This window comes from Opisthocomus hoazin, chromosome 32 (genome assembly GCF_030867145.1).
Source record: "Opisthocomus hoazin isolate bOpiHoa1 chromosome 32, bOpiHoa1.hap1, whole genome shotgun sequence".
NCBI classification, from domain to species: Eukaryota; Metazoa; Chordata; class Aves; order Opisthocomiformes; family Opisthocomidae; genus Opisthocomus; species Opisthocomus hoazin.
Window position 1 is genome coordinate 3,902,307 of NC_134445.1, and position 22,552 is coordinate 3,924,858.

A 22,552-nucleotide genomic window follows, 5' to 3' on the forward strand; every position below is an offset into this window, starting at 1 on the left:
CTCGCAGCCCTCCGCTGGACTCTCTCCAGTAGCTCCTCATCTTTCTTGAACTGGGGAGCCCAGAACTGGACACAGTACTCCAGATGGTCCCTCAGCAGGGCAGAGCAGAGGGGGAGGAGAACCTCCCTGGACCTGCTGCCCACACTCCTCTGAATGCACCCCAGGGTCCCATTGGCCTTCTTGGCGACCAGGGCACACTGCTGGCTCATGGTCAACCTGTCGTCCACCTGGACACCCAAGTCCCTCTCCGCAGAGCTGCTCTCCAGCAGGTCAGCCCCAGCCTGTATTGGTGCCTGGGGTTGTTCCTCCCCAGGTGCAGGACCCTGTACTTGCCCTTGTTGAACTTCATCGGGTTCCTTTCTGCCCAACACTCCAGCCTGTTCAGATCCTTTAGTCACTCAGGCTTTCTATTTTGAGCTAACTGAAATGTTCCTGCAAGAATGTAGAGCCATTTCCTTGAGCATTAGCCTAAGTACTAGAATTTGTTATTCACATTTATTATCTGGGTTGACTCGAGGTGGACAGAGACAGATGTGGGTTGTGGAGGCTGGCAGGTTCCTGCATCAGTCGTGCTCAAAGAGTTAAGCTTGGGTCTGTTTGTGAATTGTCTTTATGGTCTGAAAATGATAATCCATGGCACAGTCTCGGCAACATGTGTCCGACGGTGGACAGCTCAGCTCACATTACTTTCACCACTCAAAAATCAGGAGCTGAGTGAGCTCTCCGGGTTCCCTTATGATCTATAGAGGGAAATGAGAACATTTGGAAAGGCATGCTCACGTCGCCTGTTTGGGAGGCTTCTCCAGATGGAAGGAACATCATCATCTGCTTCACAGACTGTTCTGGGTGGGAGGAATTACACATGGAGGTTCTGCTCTTGCTCCAACAGTTACAAAAGAAGGCCAAGCAGTCAATTTTAGGTGAATAATTTTGGAATGCAATTGAACTTTATCTTAAACCCAACGACAAAAAGCCAGGCTGACTGCTGTGGCTATTTGAACAGCCGATGAAGACTTCTGCTCCCTGGTAGGTTCTGTGATGACACATCTTTGTGGTAAGCATGTTTGTTGAACCCATGGTCCTTTGGTCTGTGCCTGTTGGGAACCATTTTGCTGGTTCTTTTAAAGGATCAGAGCAGAATCTACCTAGAGCAATGCCAGCTGATCGCAGCGAAGAGGAAGGCATTGCAGGAAGCTCCCCGTTCATCCGCAGGATGCACAAACATCTCTCTGGATGCATCGCTGTTTCTGGAGCCAGCTCAACAGGTTCAGGTGTGGCTTGGTCTGCTGTACCAAGGCTGAGTTGGTGCCAGCACTGATCACAACAGCAGCCCACGTGCTGTGCTCTGCGTTATGCAGTGCTTGTGGTAGGATGGTTGCTCTTCTCATGCAGGGTTTGCAGCAGGCCTTCTCAAGAAGGACATGGCTGCTTCAGATCAGTGCAATGGTTCTGTGTGAATTGCCACCTGGCTTGCTTCATGCAGTGAGCTGATGTATGTATTTAGGGCAGTGATTTTGGATACACATCTCTCCAACTGTTGTTCCACATGGAGCTGACTTGTTTGGTCTGTGGGTGTTCCCTAGGTCATAACACTTCCTTCCAAGATCCATGTGGATGATCTAAAGTGTTGCCTGATGCAGCGTGCATTGGAATGAGCCACTCTCAAAATGGAAAGAGCAGGGATGAAGATGGATTGCACCCAAAGTAGTCATTCACAAACTCAACAGATAGGTGGAAACCAGCAGCCCTTCCGTAACTCTCATGCATGGTGCTGAGGGATCATTAGTTAAGGCAAGCAAAGGGGATGTTTTAGCTCAGACCTCACAAGCAAAATCACGGGTCATGTCCACGAAGCCTCACCTCCTCCTGATGGGAAGTCATATATTGTCCACTTAATCTTTACCTGAGCCTAAGAATGGCTCCATGGTCACACAGGAGTTTCAGTCTCAGGATATTTCAGACACAGTTTGTCCTATGAAGAATTTTGCAGGGAGTAGATACAGCTCTGAAAGCACCTTTCATCTTGACTGAAATGTGGGAGTGAAGGAGAACAACTTACGTGGGTTTCTCTCAAGATGCACCAGCATCTAGAAACTACTGAGTCCAACTACACAAAAATATTTTCTGTTCTGTTTTAATACCCTAGTGCTTTGGCAAACCATACCCAGACGTGTTGAAATGGATCCATTTCCAGGTGTCCCCCCACCGACTTTAAAATCATGGTCATTACACATTTTCTGTGTTCACCACAATTATTCTTTCTAGTGGGACACAGAATTCTCACTCCAAGTCAGATTTTTATTTAAGTATATAAAAAGGGGAAATTCAGTGGGAAATTTGGTTGAAATTCTCAGTGAAATGTAGGTAACTAGTAGAGATTAATTACAAAAAAGTAGCCCAAATGGAAGATCTGGGCTACCAGTTGGCCATTCCTGGTGTAAGGCTATAAGAGACCAAGTATGATAGGAAGTAGTACTTTTCATCTGGTTGCCTGGAAAACACTGTGTCTACTTCTGGTAAAAGCCCTTCTTCTGGTCACTGAGCATCCAAAAATCTTGTCCATTTCTAGATATATCAGCTGGTCTAATAACAGCTCTTATGTCTCCCTACAAAGCATTAATTTAGGGCATTTACGAGGCACTTTCCAAATGGAGCCAGAGCAAGGATTACAAAGCCCTGACCACGTAAACTCTACATAGCTGATGGGTTCATAGTGTGGCTTTATCCAGCACCTTTGGAAGCAAGGAATAGTGTGACCAGCTGGAGTCAGGCAGGGATCGTCCCCCTGTACTTGGCACTGCTGAGGCCGCACCTCGAATCCTGTGTTTGGTTTTGGGCCCCTCACTACAAGAAGGACGTTGAGGTGCTGGAGCGTGTCCAGAGAAGAGCAATGAGGCTGGTGAAGGGTCTGGAGCACAAGTCTTATGAGGAGCGGCTGAGGGAACTGAGGTTGTTTAGTCTGGAGAAGAGGAGGCTAAGAGGAGACTTTCTCGCTCTCTACAGCTACCTGAAAGGAGGGTGTAGTGAGGCGGGTGTTGGTCTCTTCTCCCAAGAAACAAGCAGTAGGACTTGAGGAGATGGCCTCAAGTTGCATCAGGGGAGGCTTAGATTGGATATGAGGAAAAATTTCTGTACTGAAAGAGTGGTCAAGCCTTGGACCAGGCTGCCCAAGGGCAATGGCGGAGTCCCCATCCCTGGAGGGGTTCATAAGATGTGTGGATGTAGCACTGCAGGACATGGCTTAGCAGGCATGGTGGTGTTGGGTTGACGGTTGGCCTTGATGATCTTAGAGGTCTTTGCCAACATTAATGACTCTATGACTCTATCCCCTTCAGGTGAAGCCCAGCTCCTCCTGATGCTGTGTAGTGGAGAAAGAGAGAGGTGCTCGCCATGCGGAAATTGCTCCACCAGTGCTTTTGGGGACAGTGTGCCAGATCTCAGTTGTCATCTTGAGATATTAGTGAAGGCTGAAGACTCTCAGTGGAATTGTCAGCAGAAAGACTTGGCTCCCAAATGCCTTTTAAAGAGTCCATGGTTGGTGAGTCTTGCACTGGAGCGTGCTCTGACTGGAAAGGTGAAGTCCTGCATGGAGATGAGGAGAGGAAGAAGGGATGGATCAGGCAGATGCTCAGTGAGAAAATCTGGGTACAAAAGCTTGGAGCTCAGCTCTGTGTTTCATTTCCCAGCTACCCAGGGCCTTTGAAAAACAACAATCCACAAACAGGCGGTTTTGGTTCATGGTCTAACTGCTCCACATGGAAGAGCAGTCACAGCAGAAGGGGCAAGAGTCCTCGTATATGGAAGTGATGGGTCGTCTGTTCCCAAAGGTGGCCTCTTCTTCATCTTTAACAGTTAAATGTTGAGTTTAATTGAAGTTTATCTCGGAAATGTCTCTTTTCCATTTAAAACTCTGTATCCATCTGCCTAAAGCTGAAATTGATACAGACAGATTCCATTTTTTCTGTTTTCTAGACACTATTTCAGCTTTGTGAACCAAAGGCAGATTTTTTTTTACATGCCATTAGCAAGAAGACCGGATTGCAACCCCTGGCCTCTCCCTGCAGAAGCAATACTTACTCTTGGGTGGATGTACTGTTAACCAGAGAAAAGAGAGAATAGGAAGCTAAGGGAGCTGTAGTCTTTGTTTTCTGTAGTAGGTGCTCCTGGTGATGCGGTGAAGCAAGGTGAGCCACCCCCAAGCCAATATGAGGACAACATCAAGGCCTCGTGATGAAATGAAATGCCAAAAGAGGTGGGGAAGTTTGAGAGGCAACAAACCGTTGCAACGTGCGTGGATAACTGTGCGAATTGTAATTAATGATGGAGGGCAGGCTAATGAGATAAGCAAATCTTATCTGAGCAAAGCCCATGAGTCAAGCAGGGTTTGGGGAATTTCACAATTCCTTCATTGGTGTGTGGTGTTTACTGACCTCTCTTCAGGCAGCCATTAATTGCTGCCTGATGAACCAAACCCAATAACAACATTAACAGACCTGCTAATTACCACGGAATGGAGACTAACTCCTCCAGAACATATAAAGGAGAAATTCCGTCACTCCCACCCGAGGAGCTGAGGATCCTTCACTCGCATTTCTCCTACTGTTTTACAACCTTCCCCACCTGCTCTCTCGTCTTCTCTCAACGCTCCGAAAGTGACGCTATGAGCCAACATTTCTCCAGATTTGGGGATGGGAATTTCAGTTCTTCTTCCGCTCACTGTGGCACACTGAGGGGTGGGAGAAGTTCATCAACCCTAAGTCACTGCGAAGACAACAGAAGAGAAGAAATATACAGTGGTTATGGGTATGGTTATGGTTATGGCAGCAGAAGTCTCCACAACCTTGGTGGGTTTAGGAATATTTCTGCTGGTGGAGGCTACGGAGGAGAAGGAAGCGGATACGGAAGGTGCCTGGGATTTGGTGGTAGGAGACATCTTGACAGGGGCTTTGGCAGAAAAGGATATTTTGTGGGAGCTTTTCAAGGTGGTGAAGCAGGGCTTGGTAGCATGTATGGAGGAAGTTCAGGCAGGGAGGTACTTGGAGAAGATCTTGGTAGAAGTGCCTTTGGTGAACAAGCGGCTGGACAGGGTGTTGGGCAGGCTGGTGTCAGCAGAGGCATCGAGGAGGTCCATGTCAATACCAACCTGCTGAGGCCAATACAAGTTCAAGTTGACCCCGAGTTCCAGAGAGTGCGGTCTGATGAGAAAGAGCAGATTAAGGCTCTCAACAACAAATTTGCATCATTCATCGATAAGGTGAGTCCCTGTTCTGTTTTCACTTGTTATCTAGTAAGGGGGAAGTCTAAGGGGTGCTGCTCTGCCTGTGTGAGACATGGGGACACCTTTACATTGCACCTTCTCCCCCTAAGAATCACAGTGTTGGCTAGATTCCCTCCTGCTGGTGTGAAAATCTTAACAGCTTGCTATAAATGCTGCTGCATGAATCACTTTTAGCCCTGGGATAAGTATCTCTGAGTCGCCTTTTGTGGCAGGACAATAACAAACTACAGGGATGTCACCAACGCTTTAACTCACTTCTCTTTTGAGGAAAAGTGCTTCTGCATGGCTAGTAATATTCTGGGCCCAGAGAATTCTTGGTACTAGCAGGATAAATGGGTGACGGACTGGACATCCTCGATGTGTTTTGCTCCTTTTTCTCAAGCAACAGAGAATGTTGCATTCCTCTGAATTACAAAACAACAAGCGACTTCTTTGCTGGGAGGTCCTAGCGTCTTGCAAGTGGCCAGTAGCCCCCACATCTTTCTTCTTTACCTCTTTCCTTGGTTTGCACTGCAATACCTCTCTGTTTGCAGCCTTACCTTCTCATTCGTTTCTACTCACAGGCACAGGAACAGAACAGCCACAGAACCACTTCCACCCACGCAGCCCTGACATGCCTCTGTCTGGGTCGTGACACATGTCTCTGCATAGGGTGGAAGTTTGTATTATTTGTTACATGTGAAGACTTAAGGGCTTCTTGTACTAGCCCACAGAAAAGATGTGGGTTACACCCAGAAGTTTTAAGCACACTTAGTCCTGGAAAATAGGAGTGCCTTTGATTTTTTTTTGTTTTAAACCTTCTGGAATCAGCTGCCAGGTTACAACCTGCTCAGTGTCCCAGCTGGAGAGATGCTATCTGTCTGGCGTTCCAAATGTACCAGCTCTGCATGCTATAGGTCTTGCAGACCCTCTTCTCCAGAAGAGAGCAGTCCTCTGTGCTCTTCTGAGAGAGGGCTAACGCATGTGTTTGGGTGTCTAAGCTGCATCAGAAGCAGCTGAAGTCTTACTCCACCCCACTCACACCGTTAAATATTGTAGATTTGAGAGATGAAAAGCCAGCAAAGATTTGAGTATCAGCTTTGAGAAGCAGCAGTAAAAGCACACCCTTCTTGTGCAACATATTGGGGAAAAAAGAGGTGTCTCCCATTACTCTCAGCTGTCTCGTGTGTTGGTACCAGTGTTACTCCACTTGGTCCCACCTGACAAAACCTATACATGTTACTGCACTGGAAGTGTTAATTAGGATTTGTTTTGCTATAGGTGATAGTTGATGTTGGTGTTTCTCCCCGTGCTTTCCAGTGGCTGAGATGCTCTTCTACTTTGCCTTTCAGGTTCAATGTCTTGAGCGGCAGAACCAGGCTCTGCTGGCCAAATGGGAACTTCTGCAGCAGCAAAGTACCCGACCAGAAGAGAGCAGAAACATTGCCTCTTTCTTCCAATCTTACATCAGCAACTTGCAGAGGCAGCTGGAAACGCTCCAGAACCAGAAGGAGCAGCTGGATCCGGAAGCATATAATATGCTTCAGCTTGTTGATGATTACAAAAAGAGGTGAATAATCACAAGTCTAGGAAAAGGCAGACTGGGAATTCCCAAGGCAATGACAGTCCTACCCTGGGATGGCATAGCTCAGCTTCTTGCCTGAGTGTTGTAGGCATTATAGCACGAATCTGCAGCAGGTTCTTTACAGGACTTGACTTTGAAGCTGGAAGACAAAAGCAGATGTGGTGAGGGTAGAAGCCAGAACAGTAAGAGGGAAATCAGAGGCTCTGTGGATCTATCCCACTCTTTTCTCCTCCCCTCCTCCTTCACACCCTTCTTCCCCCAGGCAATGAGTAAACCAGAACTCCTTACTTCTGCTGGTAGTTGTGAAGGTATGGTCGGCCTGTGCAGTGGGGAGGGACAGACCAGAACAGCGGCGTGAAGCTGAGAAGGGTCACTTCTGGCTTAGATGCACCCAAAAGAGAATTTACATCCACAGCTCTGCAGTACGGAAGGTTTAGTTCAGAGTTACAAGGATGTCAGCACTGATCTGTATCTACCATGTTTTGCTGGCTGATTTAGCATACGCTTTGCGGAGGGTTTGCAATTGCCTTTGCAGTTGCCAGAAATTGCAGTTAAACGAAAACTTGACACTTTCCCTTTTTGGATGATTCCCTTTGGTTTCTGATCCACTTGACTGAAAAAGTAAGATAGGTAATGAGCTACAGATTTTTTTTCTGTGCTGCAACAGATTCGAGGATGAGATCAACAAGCGCACGTCGAAAGAAGAGGAGTTTGTGGAGCTTAAAAAGGTGAAGTAATGCAAGACACTGAGCTAAATCAAAGCCTCAGAATCAAAGCAATACCTGGATGGTTGCAGGGTATTTACTTAACTTCATTTAACTCCCCTCTAACTGAAGCCATCAAAAACCTAAGCTCTTTACTGCAAGGCTGGAGAGAAATAGTTTCCGCTAGAGACCAGTTTGGTCCTTTGTAAGGTGGTTATCTAAAAGGTGATGGTCTTTCTCTGTTCACTCAGTCACAACCTAGATGAGACATCGTTATTATGGGTTAAATAATGTGTATAGGTGGCTTAGACAGGAGAACAGAAAACTTAGTCAACTTTTTATTAGAAGAATTAATGAAATATGTGTTTCTGTATTTTGCACTTTCTCAAGGAACTTTCTCTCTCTATTGCCACAGCTATTTTGCTTATTTCCAAGCCATTCTTTTCTTCTAAGAGTTAAACACTTTCTCTTTGTTCCAACTGCTTTTCAAATGAAAGCTGAGGTTCACAGGCCATTATTTGACTCCAGGAATGAAGGCTTTAAAGAAATGTACCAAGTCTTGCAAGAATTGCACTTCAGTGGCGAGTTTGCCATCAGAGAAATATAAATATGCCTATGGTTTTTTTTACAGGAACTGGACAGTGCCTACATGGGAAAAATGGAGTTTGATGTTCGGGTCGAAATACTGAGGCAGGAGCTTGAGTTCCTCAGATGCTTACATGAAGCTGTGAGTATGCTTCTCAGATTAAAAACTTGCCCTCAGGTCTTGAAGGGCAGGTATCTTGTGGACGTTCCCAGAAATTTCGCCTGAACAGGACTTTGTAGAGTGGTGTGGAGAGTGGATCATCCTTGGCCTTTGATCTTGTTAAAGTCCTTTTTTGTTTGTGAGTGAAAAGGGGGTCTGGTGTGTCACAAAGTTAAATTAAAATTGGAATTAAAACTGGTGGTGGAACAATAGGACCTGAGGGATGCAGGTAGGGAAGTTCCAGCGGGTAACCGGCCAGAGGGTCCCATTTCTTTCCTCATAATACAACCTGGCCTGTTAAACTCCAAAATCTTGGTTTCCTTGCAGGAGCTGTCCCAGCTGCAAACAGTAATTGGCAACACCAATGTGGTTCTGTCCATGGACAACCACAGAGAACTGAACATGGATGGCATCATTGAAGAAGTCAGGCAGGAGTATGAGACAGTTGCTCAGAGAAGCAAAGCTGAAGTAGATGCCAAGTACCAGGGCAGGGTGAGTAGACATCAACAAGACAGGAGCCAAATCTGTCTGCTTAGTGGAAAAGAAACCAAAAATATCTGTTCTCTTCTCTGCACATCAGTACCAGGACCTTCAGAACATGTGGGTAAATCAACGTGAGCAACTGAGGAACAGTTACCAGGAAATTCAGGAACTTACCAGGCAGATCCAAAGACTCCAACCAGAAATTGAAATTGCAAGGAAAAAGGTAAAGCTGATACTTTCCAACATGACGAAACTATTTAAGTCACCTTTCCATGGGGACTCAGTGCAGTATAAGGTAGCCTGTCCTTTGGAGGCAAACCTAGAGATGATGTTTTCTCTTCAAAATAAACAGATTTAGATTTTGGCTGTCTGCACTGGGATTTAATTTGGGTTAATTTACCCTGTCTAATGTATCTGCTGAGTTCTGTCACTGAGACAGGTCCAAGGACTGCCCAGAAGGGTTTGAAAATCCCAGACCCATAGAAGGGAAATGGACACATTCTGTTTGTACCCTCTGCAGCACACCAGCCTCCAAGGAACCATTAAAGATGCTGAGCAGCGTGGGAGCTCTGCCATCAAAGACGGCCAGCAAAAGCTTCAGGAGTTGGAAAATGCCCTGCAGCAGGCCAAAGCTGATCTCACTCGCCTTCTTCATGATTATCAGGAGCTCCTGAATGTGAAATTGGCCCTGGATATTGAAATTGCCATGTATAGATCACTGCTTGAGGAGGAGGAGATCAGGTAGGTACAAACTATTCATCCTGGATAGAAGAACCTGTACAAAGCAGGGTGTCCCATCCTTTGACCTGTCGCTTAGATCTCCAGGACAAATTGCTGCCTGGTAGCAGTGAGCTCTTTCACTGGCTTACTGATAGAGCTGGGCCTAATGTTTACTTTTGGCGGACGCGTTATCTCAATGTCACTTTTCCTTCGCAGGATACAGGAAGGCTCACCAGCCACAATCTGTAAGTATCTCCAGGCTTTGCTTGGCCATTTATGCGAGCACTGCTATCATTTTATTGTCTGTGGTAATTAACACCTACCATCAGAACAACCCATCTTAGTTCCTGTCTTAGTTTACGAGGGAAACGCAGCAAATGGTAGTCTCTCGTGAGGGTGTGTGTGTGAATACACATGTATCCACATGAATATGTCAAGAACGAGCTACTGAATTGAGAATTTATTGGCTAGTTTTACCCAAATTTGTAGGAAGTGGGAAACACTTCACTTACTCTATAGGTGTATGCAGTGCATGTCAGAACTGAAGGCAGAAACCACCCCTAGACCTAAAGGAGAGAGAAACCTGTACTCCTGGCCTTCTTAAAGGGAGGGCTGTACTCAGTGTGTGGTATGGAGTGAGATCTAAGTGAAGCTAAAGATGAACTGGTAAAGCCAGAACTACATGAAAAAACACTTCATAGGTAGATCTAGTAATGAAGAACCTTGTTGCTTGTTTCCAAAGACATCACGATGAACTCAAGCCGAGGTACAATGATGGCCACACATAAGTACTTATATCAGATGTGCTAATAATATTTCAGAGTAAAAAGGAAAATGTAGAAATAATTTTCATTTCTTGCAGGTGTCATTGATCACAATGTGAGTGCCACTGAAGTCCTTGGAGTTGGATCTGGAGGCTTCAAAAGTGGGAAGGGTAGTGTGAGCTCTGGGGGGACAATCAAGAACAGAAGAAAAGGGTCAATATCTGGAGGAGGAAAAGGCAGAATCTATGGAGGAAGGGAATCAAGCTCTAGCAGTGGTGTGTCCATTTGTGGAGGAGGAGGAGGAAGCGGTGACCCAGGGTACGGAAGAGGAGGAGGAAGCTCAGGTCATGGAGGCTCCATCTCTGGTGGTGGCCAGTCCATTTGTGGAGGAGGAGGAGGAGGCTCAGGGTATGGAGGAGGAAGCTCAGGCAGTGGAGGCTCCATCTCTGCTGGTGGCCGGCCCATTTGTGGAGGAGGCTCTGGGTATGGAGGAGGAGGAGGAAGCACCGGCAGGAGAGGCTCGATCTCAGGCAGTGGAGGAGGAGGAAGCTCAGGTAGTGGAGGGTCCATCTGTGGTGGTGGTGGGTCCATTTGTGGAGGAGGAGGAGGCTCAGGGTATGGAGGAGGAAGCTCTGGCAGGAGAGGCTCGATCTCAGGAGGTGGAGGAGGAGGAAGCTCAGGTCATGAAGGGTCCATCTCTGGTGGTAGTGGGTCCATTTGTGGAGGAGGCTCAGGGTATGGAGGAGGAAGCTCTGGCAGGAGAGGGTCGATCTCAGGAGGTGGAGGAGGAGGAAGCTCAGGTCATGGAGGGTCCATCTCTGGTGGTGGTGGGTCCATTTGTGGAGGAGGCTCAGGGTATGGAGGAGGAGGAGGAAGCTCTGGCAGAAGAGGCTCGATCTCAGGAGGTGGAGGAGGAGGAAGCTCAGGTCATGGAGGCTCCATCTCTGGTGGTGGTGGGTCCATATGTGGAGGAGGAGGTGGAGGAGGAGGTGGCTCAAGCTATGGAGGAGGAGGAAGCACTGGCAGGAGAGGCTCAATCTCAGGTGGTGGAGGAGGAGGAAGCTCAGGTCATGGAGGCTCCATCTCTGGTGGTGGTGGGTCCATTTGTGGAGGAGGAGGAGGTTCAGGGTATGGAGGAGGAAGCTCAGGCAGTGGAGGTTCCATCTCTGGAAGTGGCCATAGCTCTGGAGGATGGGGATCCAGCTCTGGCAGTGGCAGGTGCAGCCCCCACGGTGGAGGGATCAGCTGTGGCGGTGGCAGCAGCTCTGGCAGGAGAGGCTCGATCTCAGGCGGTGGAGGGGGAGGAAGCTCAGGTCATGAAGGGTCCATCTCTGGTGGTAGTGAGTCCATTTGTGGAGGAGGCTCAGGGTATGGAGGAGGAGGAGGAAGCTCTGGCAGAAGAGGGTCGATCTCAGGAGGTGGAGGAGGAGGAAGCTTAGGTCATGGAGGCTCCATCTCTGGTGGTGGTGGGTCCATATGTGGAGGAGGAGGAGGAGGAGGAGGTGGCTCAAGCTATGGAGGAGGAGGAAGCACTGGCAGGAGAGGCTCGATCTCAGGCGGTGGAGGAGGAGGAAGCTCAGGTCATGGAGGCTCCATCTCTGGTGGTGGCCAGTCCATTTGTGGAGGAGGAGGAGGCTCAGGGTATGGAGGAGGAAGCTCAGGCAGTGGAGGTTCCATCTCTGGAAGTGGCCATAGCTCTGGAGGATGGGGATCCAGCTCTGGCAGTGGCAGATGCAGCCCCCACGGTGGAGGGATCAGCTCTGGCGGTGGCAGCAGCTCTGGCAGGAGAGGCTCGATCTCAGGCGGTGGAGGAGGAGGAAGCTCAGGTCATGGAGGTTCCATCTCTGGTGGTGGTGGGTCCATTTGTGGAGGAGGAGGAGGCTCAGGGTATGGAGGAGGAGGAGGAAGCTCTGGCAGGAGAGGGTCAATCTCAGGAGGTGGAGGAGGAGGAAGCTCAGGTCATGGAGGCTCCATCTCTGGTGGTGGTGGGTCCATATGTAAAGGAGAAGGTGGAGGAGGAGGTGGCTCAAGCTATGGAGGAGGAGGAAGCACTGGCAGGAGAGGCTCGATCTCAGGCGGTGGAGGAGGAGGAAGCTCAGGTCATGGAGGCTCCATCTCTGGTGGTGGCCAGTCCATTTGTGGAGGAGGAGGAGGCTCAGGGTATGGAGGAGGAAGCTCAGGCAGTGGAGGTTCCATCTCTGGAAGTGGCCATAGCTCTGGAGGATGGGGATCCAGCTCTGGCAGTGGCAGATGCAGCCCCCACGGTGGAGGGATCAGCTCTGGCGGTGGCAGCAGCTCTGGCAGGAGAGGCTCGATCTCAGGCGGTGGAGGAGGAGGAAGCTCAGGTCATGGAGGTTCCATCTCTGGTGGTGGTGGGTCCATTTGTGGAGGAAGAGGAGGCTCAGGGTATGGAGGAGGAGGAGGAAGCTCTGGCAGAAGAGGCTCGATCTCAGGAGGTGGAGGAGGAGGAAGCTTAGGTCATGGAGGCTCCATCTCTGGTGGTGGTGGGTCCATATGTGGAGGAGGAGGAGGAGGAGGAGGTGGCTCAAGCTATGGAGGAGGAGGAAGCACTGGCAGGAGAGGCTCGATCTCAGGCGTTGGAGGAGGAGGAAGCTCAGGTCATGGAGGTTCCATCTCTGGTGGTGGTGGGTCCATTTGTGGAGGAGGAGGAGGCTCAGGGTATGGAGGAGGAGGAGGAAGCTCTGGCAGGAGAGGGTCAATCTCAGGAGGTGGAGGAGGAGGAAGCTCAGGTCATGGAGGCTCCATCTCTGGTGGTGGTGGGTCCATATGTGGAGGAGGAGGAGGAGGAGGAGGTGGCTCAAGCTATGGAGGAGGAGGAAGCACTGGCAGGAGAGGCTCGATCTCAGGCGGTGGAGGGGGAGGAAGCTCAGGTCATGGAGGCTCCATCTCTGGTGGTGGCCAGTCCATTTGTGGAGGAGGAGGAGGCTCAGGGTATAGAGGAGGAAGCTCAGGCAGTGGAGGTTCCATCTCTGGAAGTGGCCATAGCTCTGGAGGATGGGGATCCAGCTCTGGCAGTGGCAGATGCAGCCCCCACGGTGGAGGGATCAGCTGTGGCGGTGGCAGCAGCTCTGGCAGGAGAGGTTCGATATCAGGCGGTGGAGGAGGAGGAAGCTCAGGTCATGAAGGGTCCATCTCTGGTGGTAGTGGGTCCATTTGTGGAGGAGGCTCAGGGTATGGAGGAGGAAGCTCTGGCAGGAGAGGGTCGATCTCAGGAGGTGGAGGAGGAGGAAGCTCAGGTCATGGAGGCTCCATCTCTGGTGGTAGTGGGTCCATATGTGGAGGAGGAGGAGGAGGTGGCTCAAGCTATGGAGGAGGAGGAAGCACTGGCAGGAGAGGCTCGATCTCAGGCGTTGGAGGAGGAGGAAGCTCAGGTCATGGAGGTTCCATCTCTGGTGATGGTGGGTCCAGTTGTGGAGGAGGAGGAGGCTCAGGGTATGGAGGAGGAGGAGGAAGCAGTGGCAGGAGAGGGTCAATCTCAGGAGGTGGAGGGGGAGGAAGCTCAGGTCATGGAGGCTCCATCTCTGGTGGTGGCCAGTCCATTTGTGGAGGAGGAGGAGGCTCAGGGTATGGAGGAGGAAGCTCAGGCAGTGGAGGTTCCATATCTGGAAGTGGCCATAGCTCTGGAGGATGGGGATCCAGCTCTGGCAGTGGCAGATGCAGCCCCCACGGTGGAGGGATCAGCTGTGGCGGTGGCAGCAGCTCTGGCAGGAGAGGCTCGATATCAGGCGGTGGAGGAGGAGGAAGCTCAGGTCATGAAGGGTCCATCTCTGGTGGTAGTGGGTCCATTTGTGGCGGAGGCTCAGGGTATGGAGGAGGAAGCTCTGGCAGGAGAGGGTCGATCTCAGGAGGTGGAGGAGGAGGAAGCTCAGGTCATGGAGGCTCCATCTCTGGTGGTGGTGGGTCCATATGTGGAGGAGGAGGAGGAGGAGGAGGTGGCTCAAGCTATGGAGGAGGAGGAAGCACTGGCAGGAGAGTCTCGATCTCAGGAGGTGGAGGGGGAGGAAGCTCAGGTCATGGAGGCTCCATCTCTGGTGGTGGCCAGTCCATTTGTGGAGGAGGAGGAGGCTCAGGGTATGGAGGAGGAAGCTCAGGCAGTGGAGGTTCCATCTCTGGAAGTGGCCATAGCTCTGGAGGATGGGGATCCAGCTCTGGCAGTGGCAGATGCAGCCCCCACGGCGGAGGGATCAGCTCTGGCGGTGGCAGCAGCTCTGGCAGGAGAGGCTCGATCTCAGGCGGTGGAGGAGGAGGAAGCTCAGGTCATGAAGGGTCCATCTCTGGTGGTAGTGGGTCCATTTGTGGAGGAGGCTCAGGGTATGGAGGAGGAAGCTCTGGCAGGAGAGGGTCGATCTCAGGAGGTGGAGGAGGAGGAAGCTCAGGTCATGGAGGGTCCATCTCTGGTGGTGGTGGGTCCATATGTGGAGGAGGAGGTGGAGGAGGAGGTGGCTCAAGCTATGGAGGAGGAGGAAGCACTGGCAGGAGAAGCTCGATCTCAGGCGTTGGAGGAGGTGGAAGCTCAGGTCATGGAGGCTCCATCTCTGGTGGTGGTGGGTCCATTTGTGGAGGAGGAGGAGGCTCAGGGTATGGAGGAGGAGGAGGAAGCTCTGGCAGGAGAGGGTCAATCTCAGGAGGTGGAGGAGGAGGAAGCTCAGGTCATGGAGGCTCCATCTCTGGTGGTGGTGGGTCCATATGTGGAGGAGGAGGAGGAGGAGGAGGTGGCTCAAGCTATGGAGGAGGAGGAAGCACTGGCAGGAGAGGCTCGATCTCAGGAGGTGGAGGGGGAGGAAGCTCAGGTCATGGAGGCTCCATCTCTGGTGGTGGCCAGTCCATTTGTGGAGGAGGAGGAGGCTCAGGGTATGGAGGAGGAAGCTCAGGCAGTGGAGGTTCCATCTCTGGAAGTGGCCATAACTCTGGAGGATGGGGATCCAGCTCTGGCAGTGGCAGATGCAGCCCCCACGGTGGAGGGATCAGCTGTGGCGGTGGCAGCAGCTCTGGCAGGAGAGGCTCGATCTCAGGCGGTGGAGGAGGAGGAAGCTCAGGTCATGGAGGTTCCATCTCTGGTGGTGGTGGGTCCATAATTGGAGGAGGAGGAGGAGGAGGAGGTGGCTCAAGCTATGGAGGAGGAGGAAGCACTGGCAGGAGAGGCTCGATCTCAGGAGGTGGAGGGGGAGGAAGCTCAGGTCATGGAGGCTCCATCTCTGGTGGTGGCCAGTCCATTTGTGGAGGAGGAGGAGGCTCAGGGTATGGAGGAGGAAGCTCAGGCAGTGGAGGTTCCATCTCTGGAAGTGGCCATAGCTCTGGAGGATGGGGATCCAGCTCTGGCAGTGGCAGATGCAGCCCCCACGGTGGAGGGATCAGCTGTGGCGGTGGCAGCAGCTCTGGCAGGAGAGGTTCGATATCAGGCGGTGGAGGAGGAGGAAGCTCAGGTCATGAAGGGTCCATCTCTGGTGGTAGTGGGTCCATTTGTGGAGGAGGCTCAGGGTATGGAGGAGGAAGCTCTGGCAGGAGAGGGTCGATATCAGGCGGTGGAGGAGGAGGAAGCTCAGGTCATGAAGGCTCCATCTCTGGTGGTAGTGGGTCCATTTGTGGAGGAGGCTCAGGGTATGGAGGAGGAAGCTCTGGCAGGAGAGGGTCGATCTCAGGAGGTGGAGGAGGAGGAAGCTCAGGTCATGGAGGGTCCATCTCTGGTGGTGGTGGGTCCATATGTGGAGGAGGAGGTGGAGGAGGAGGTGGCTCAAGCTATGGAGGAGGAGGAAGCACTGGCAGGAGAGGCTCGATCTCAGGCGTTGGAGGAGGAGGAAGCTCAGGTCATGGAGGTTCCATCTCTGGTGGTGGTGGGTCCATTTGTGGAGGAGGAGGAGGCTCAGGGTATGGAGGAGGAGGAGGAAGCTCTGGCAGGAGAGGGTCAATCTCAGGAGGTGGAGGAGGAGGATGCTCAGGTCATGGAGGGTCCATCTCTGGTGGTGGTGGGTCCATATGTGGAGGAGGAGGAGGAGGAGGAGGTGGCTCAAGCTATGGAGGAGGAGGAAGCACTGGCAGGAGAGGCTCGATCTCAGGAGGTGGAGGGGGAGGAAGCTCAGGTCATGGAGGCTCCATCTCTGGTGGTGGCCAGTCCATTTGTGGAGGAGGAGGAGGCTCAGGGTATGGAGGAGGAAGCTCAGGCAGTGGAGGTTCCATCTCTGGAAGTGGGCATAACTCTGGAGGATGGGGATCCAGCTCTGGCAGTGGCAGATGCAGCCCCCACGGTGGAGGGATCAGCTGTGGCGGTGGCAGCAGCTCTGGCAGGAGAGGCTCGATCTCAGGCGGTGGAGGAGGAGGAAGCTCAGGTCATGGAGGTTCCATCTCTGGTGGTGGTGGGTCCATTTGTGGAGGAGGAGGAGGCTCAGGGTATGGAGGAGGAGGAGGAAGCTCTGGCAGGAGAGGGTCAATCTCAGGAGGTGGAGGAGGAGGAAGCTCAGGTCATGGAGGCTCCATCTCTGGTGGTGGTGGGTCCATATGTGGAGGAGGAGGAGGAGGAGGAGGAGGAGGTGGCTCAAGCTATGGAGGAGGAGGAAGCACTGGCAGGAGAGGCTCGATCTCAGGAGGTGGAGGAGGAGGAAGCTCAGGTCATGGAGGCTCCATCTCTGGTGGTGGCCAGTCCATTTGTGGAGGAGGAGGAGGCTCAGGGTATGGAGGAGGAAGCTCAGGCAGTGGAGGTTCCATCTCTGGAAGTGGCCATAGCTCTGGAGGATGGGGATCCAGCTCTGGCAGTGGCAGATGCAGCCCCCACGGTGGAGGGATCAGCTCTGGCGGTGGCAGCAGCTCTGGCAGGAGAGGCTCGATCTCAGGCGGTGGAGGAGGAGGAAGCTCAGGTCATGGAGGTTCCATCTCTGGTGGTGGTGGGTCCATTTGTGGAGGAGGAGGAGGCTCAGGGTATGGAGGAGGAGGAGGAAGCTCTGGCAGGAGAGGGTCAATCTCAGGAGGTGGAGGAGGAGGAAGCTCAGGTCATGGAGGCTCCATCTCTGGTGGTGGTGGGTCCATATGTGGAGGAGGAGGAGGAGGAGGAGGAGGAGGTGGCTCAAGCTATGGAGGAGGAGGAAGCACTGGCAGGAGAGGCTCGATCTCAGGAGGTGGAGGGGGAGGAAGCTCAGGTCATGGAGGCTCCATCTCTGGTGGTGGCCAGTCCATTTGTGGAGGAGGAGGAGGCTCAGGGTATGGAGGAGGAAGCTCAGGCAGTGGAGGTTCCATCTCTGGAAGTGGCCATAGCTCTGGAGGATGGGGATCCAGCTCTGGCAGTGGCAGATGCAGCCCCCACGGTGGAGGGATCAGCTCTGGCGGTGGCAGCAGCTCTGGCAGGAGAGGCTCGATCTCAGGCGGTGGAGGAGGAGGAAGCTCAGGTCATGGAGGTTCCATCTCTGGTGATGGTGGGTCCATTTGTGGAGGAGGAGGAGGCTCAGGGTATGGAGGAGGAGGAGGAAGCTCTGGCAGGAGAGGGTCGATCTCAGGAGGTGGAGGAGGAGGAAGCTCACGTCATGGAGGGTCCATCTCTGGTGGTGGTGGGTCCATAAGTGGAGGAGGAGGAGGAGGAGGAGGTGGCTCAAGCTATGGAGGAGGAGGAAGCACTGGCAGGAGAGGCTCGATCTCAGGAGGTGGAGGGGGAGGAAGCTCAGGTCATGGAGGCTCCATCTCTGGTGGTGGCCAGTCCATTTGTGGAGGAGGAGGAGGCTCAGGGTATGGAGGAGGAAGCTCAGGCAGTGGAGGTTCCATCTCTGGAAGTGGCCATAGCTCTGGAGGATGGGGATCCAGCTCTGGCAGTGGCAGATGCAGCCCCCACGGTGGAGGGATCAGCTCTGGCGGTGGCAGCAGCTCTGGCAGGAGAGGCTCGATCTCAGGCGGTGGAGGAGGAGGAAGCTCAGGTCATGGAGGTTCCATCTCTGGTGATGGTGGGTCCATTTGTGGAGGAGGAGGAGGCTCAGGGTATGGAGGAGGAGGAGGAAGCTCTGGCAGGAGAGGGTCGATCTCAGGAGGTGGAGGAGGAGGAAGCTCACGTCATGGAGGCTCCATCTCTGGTGGTGGTGGGTCCATAAGTGGAGGAGGAGGAGGAGGAGGAGGTGGCTCAAGCTATGGAGGAGGAGGAAGCACTGGCAGGAGAGGCTCGATCTCAGGAGGTGGAGGGGGAGGAAGCTCAGGTCATGGAGGCTCCATCTCTGGTGGTGGCCAGTCCATTTGTGGAGGAGGAGGAGGCTCAGGGTATGGAGGAGGAAGCTCAGGCAGTGGAGGTTCCATCTCTGGAAGTGGCCATAGCTCTGGAGGATGGGGATCCAGCTCTGGCAGTGGCAGATGCAGCCCCCACGGTGGAGGGATCAGCTCTGGCGGTGGCAGCAGCTCTGGCAGGAGAGGCTCAATCTCAGGCGGTGGAGGAGGAGGAAGCTCAGGTCATGAAGGGTCCATCTCTGGTGGTAGTGGGTCCATTTGTGGAGGAGGCTCAGGGTATGGAGGAGGAAGCTCTGGCAGGAGAGGGTCGATCTCAGGAGGTGGAGGAGGAGGAAGCTCAGGTCATGGAGGGTCCATCTCTGGTGGTGGTGGGTCCATATGTGGAGGAGGAGGTGGAGGAGGAGGTGGCTCAAGCTATGGAGGAGGAGGAAGCACTGGCAGGAGAGGCTCGATCTCAGGCGGTGGAGGAGGAGGAAGCTCAGGTCATGGAGGTTCCATCTCTGGTGGTGGTGGGTCCAGTTGTGGAGGAGGAGGAGGCTCAGGGTATGGAGGAGGAGGAGGAAGCTCTGGCAGGAGAGGGTCAATCTCAGGAGGTGGAGGAGGAGGAAGCTCAGGTCATGGAGGCTCCATCTCTGGTGGTGGTGGGTCCATATGTGGAGGAGGAGGAGGAGGAGGAGGTGGCTCAAGCTATGGAGGAGGAGGAAGCACTGGCAGGAGAGGCTCGATCTCAGGCGGTGGAGGGGGAGGAAGCTCAGGTCATGGAGGCTCCATCTCTGGTGGTGGCCAGTCCATTTGTGGAGGAGGAGGAGGCTCAGGGTATGGAGGAGGAAGCTCAGGCAGTGGAGGTTCCATCTCTGGAAGTGGCCATAGCTCTGGAGGATGGGGATCCAGCTCTGGCAGTGGCAGATGCAGCCCCCACGGTGGAGGGATCAGCTCTGGCGGTGGCAGCAGCTCTGGCAGGAGAGGCTCGATCTCAGGCGGTGGAGGGGGAGGAAGCTCAGGTCATGAACGGTCCATCTCTGGTGGTAGTGGGTCCATTTGTGGAGGAGGCTCAGGGTATGGAGGAGGAAGCTCTGGCAGGAGTGGGTCGATCTTAGGAGGTGGAGGAGGAGGAAGCTCAGGTCATGGAGGCTCCATCTCTGGTGGTGGTGGGTCCATAAGTAGAGGAGGAGGTGGAGGAGGAGGTGGCTCATGCTATGGAGGAGGAGGAAGCACTGGCAGGAGAGGCTCGATCTCAGGAGGTGGAGGAGGAGGAAGCTCAGGTCATGGAGGTGGGGGATCCCATTCTGGTGGTAGCTGTAGTTCTGGTAGTGAAGGTTATGGCTACGGAGTTGGGGGATCCAGTTATGGTGGCAGCAGCAGCTCTGCTTGTGGAGGGTATGTCTCTGGAGGTGAGGGTGGTTATGGGGGAGGAGGCTATGGATCTGGAAGAAACAGCCCTGAAGATGGGCCTGGAGAATGCACCTCTGGAGGAGGGTGGACTTCTCGAAGGAGGGGTTACAGTTCAGTCTATGGAAGTGGCTCAGGTTCTTCTGGATATGCTTCCCACGAGTGATATCTGCATGGAGAAATCTACCAGTAGAATGGGAAGAAGGCATTCCCGTTGCTACTGGCGTGAAGTGTGGCTTTCCTGCCCACCACAGAGTCACCACCATTCTGACTGCGTTGCAGACAATCCTGAGGTCTCTTTTCCTTTTGCCGTCTCCTGAGTTGTCCACCCACACACCTCTGTTGTATGGCAGTGCTGTGGGGGTTGCTATGATTTTCTTAGGCTTTCTCTGAGTCCTTCAGCTCTGGCTGTTTGGGATCTTCGTCTTCGGCAACTAAAGGCTTGAAACTCTGTCTCTTGTGTGTGTATTGGTCTACGGGAGGGCACAACTCTCACGTGTATGAAGAGATTTTTGAGAGAACTCTTTAAATACATAAACCAGTTTGTAGAGATCTAATCCAGCCTCCAGAAAAAAATTTGTGAAAAAGTGGAAGGTGTTCACAAAAGAATCTCTTTTGTTTGTGGGGGCCAAAAGCTGAACATCTGCTCTGAAAATGGGTTTCAGGGCACCGGTGCTACTGGCCTAATCCGGGCGGTCAAGCGAGGTGTGTAGCTACATTTTGGTTCCTTCCTTCCCTCCAGGCATCACTCACTAAATAACCAGGGGACGGATCGAATCCTCCATGTAGGTTTTGGTAGCGTTGTAGCTGCAGATAAAGAAAGGACAGAAAGTCTCTGAACAATGTCTTCTTATCTCAATTCTAGTCTAGTTCTTCCCTCTGGGGTCCCAAATCTAAGTTGGATGGTATGTACCCAAGTAAGCTTTTTTTTGGCCAACATCTTATTCAATGGTTGCTTCTATGCAGAGGAAGCAAGATGTTTTCTAAATTTCTCACAGAATCTACTTTAAGTCCAGTCAAAATTTCTAACGAAGAGTAGAGCAGCTGAGATTACTGGGAAAGTTTGTTCCAGGAGCTCAGTGCAACAGTGTCATCTTGATTTAGCAACACTTCTCTCAGAGAACTGGAGCGTTGTAACCCCATCGGGAAGATTTCATGCCTTCCCCAGTTGGAGGGAAGGTAGGGTCCTTTTCACTGTTGTTCGAGGAAATCCAACTGTGAAGAGTCCTGGCGGTGGCAGCCAGCAGGGAGCTCGTCACCAGGGAGTGAGATACTCAGCTTGGTGGGAAATCCACTGTGGGGACCCACTTGCAAACGGCTGTAGAGCCGTGACAACAATTAGAGAAGGGTGATGGGGAGCCGCAAAGGGGTAAATCAAACATTTAATATCATGGTCTGGAAGCAGTCACGAGTACCCTGCGTGTGGGGAGATCTAGACGCTGTATTTCAGTCCAAACCAGGCTATCATTGCCCTCATCGAACACAAAAAGCCCTACGCAAGCTGGGAGCGGTCAGCTGTGGCAGTGGAGATTGTGTTGGCGAGGCCTGCTGAGATAAGCCTGTGTTTTCACCTGCATGGCCTGCATCCCACAGATTCGGCGTGTGGGCGGTGTGAGTCTACCCTGGCTTGCAAACGCCGTGCAGAGCTCCCCTGCGACAGTTTATTCACCCTGTTAATGGCTGCTTCTGCTTCACTCACTGAGACAGCTCAGTTCTTCAGGATCCAGGTGATAAATGAGCTGCGTCATCACAACCCCATTTTTCACTGAGAGAGTAGATACAACTGCTCAACCAAGACAAAGCCTCCCCTGACAATCAAAAGTGGAAGCTGCGAAAGGTCATTCTGCACACTACCGGGTCCTGTTGGGCTTTCGTTTCACTGTTAAATTTATTACGTCGACGGTGCCTATGGCTTTTCATCTCTGATCAGAAGAAATAAAGAATAAATACGAACACTGTGGTCAGGTCTGTGGGTTGTTTTACTGATCTGTTCTGTAGAGGGAAAGGTTGAAGAGGAAGAAGGTAGAGTCAAAGGCGAGAAACAGGCACTGCTAGAGGCAATTCGAAAGACCCGATCTGTGCATCCACCTCGGTACGGGATGAATCGCCTGCTGGAGATCAGACAGACCGTCTGTTCCAGTCGACCACGGCCGGAGCCTGGGAGAAGAGCTTAGAAGAGAGATTGCTAACCCCCAACTCGTATGACGGGCTGGATCAGCACTTCCACTGAGTGGTTTTAAGTACTGTTTACGCACTGGTAGTACATAGCCTTAAGTGCTGGGCTAATTTAGTGGTATGGAATGGTTTGGAAGGCTACATCAAAACCTGTTCTGCTTGTCAGCTAAGCTATAATCATATCTCCAGTTTCGGGAGACGAGTGTTCTGGCACCTCCTTCCATACAAAACTATCCCTTTTTAAGCAGAAGTGAAAAATCTGGCTCAGGGTTTCTGTTGTCTGAAAATATAATATTTTTAAAATTCTTAATTATTGCTGTTCCTTTCCTTCAGCAGTTATGCGGCCCAGCTCCTGCTAGCACCTGTCAGGAGGCTGTGTATTTGGGTCTGTTAAGACCAAGGCTGAGACTCAGGTCTTTGGACCATACAGACTCAAGCCATGGTGATCAAGCAGACGATGTTCTTTCCACCGCCACAGCACATGCAAAGTGTGGAGAGTGGCTAGAAGAGGTGCAGTGT

At 52.3% G+C, this 22,552-nt stretch overlaps 1 protein-coding gene across 1 annotated transcript; it reads left to right on the forward strand.

Moving 5' to 3' along the window:
* Nucleotides 1–4,510: 4,510 nt before the first annotated feature.
* Nucleotides 4,511–9,519, forward strand: LOC104338542 (keratin, type II cytoskeletal 8). The gene is made up of 7 exons (XM_009944591.2): nucleotides 4,511–5,254; nucleotides 6,610–6,827; nucleotides 7,510–7,570; nucleotides 8,178–8,273; nucleotides 8,619–8,783; nucleotides 8,872–8,997; nucleotides 9,295–9,519. The coding sequence occupies exons 1-7, from the start codon at nucleotides 4,511–4,513 to the stop codon at nucleotides 9,517–9,519; spliced, it is 1,635 nt and encodes a 544-aa protein (XP_009942893.2).
* Nucleotides 9,520–22,552: the final 13,033 nt, after the last annotated feature.

Excerpts from the sequence above, each read along its gene's own strand:
- LOC104338542 (XM_009944591.2), top strand. The coding sequence starts at position 4,511 with ATGGAGACTAACTCCTCCAGAACATATAAAGGAGAAATTCCGTCACTC. Across the intron at positions 5,255-6,609 it reads TTGCATCATTCATCGATAAG|GTTCAATGTCTTGAGCGGCA; the intron begins GTGAGTCCCTGT and ends TTTGCCTTTCAG. Across the intron at positions 7,571-8,177 it reads AGTTTGTGGAGCTTAAAAAG|GAACTGGACAGTGCCTACAT; the intron begins GTGAAGTAATGC and ends TTTTTTTTACAG.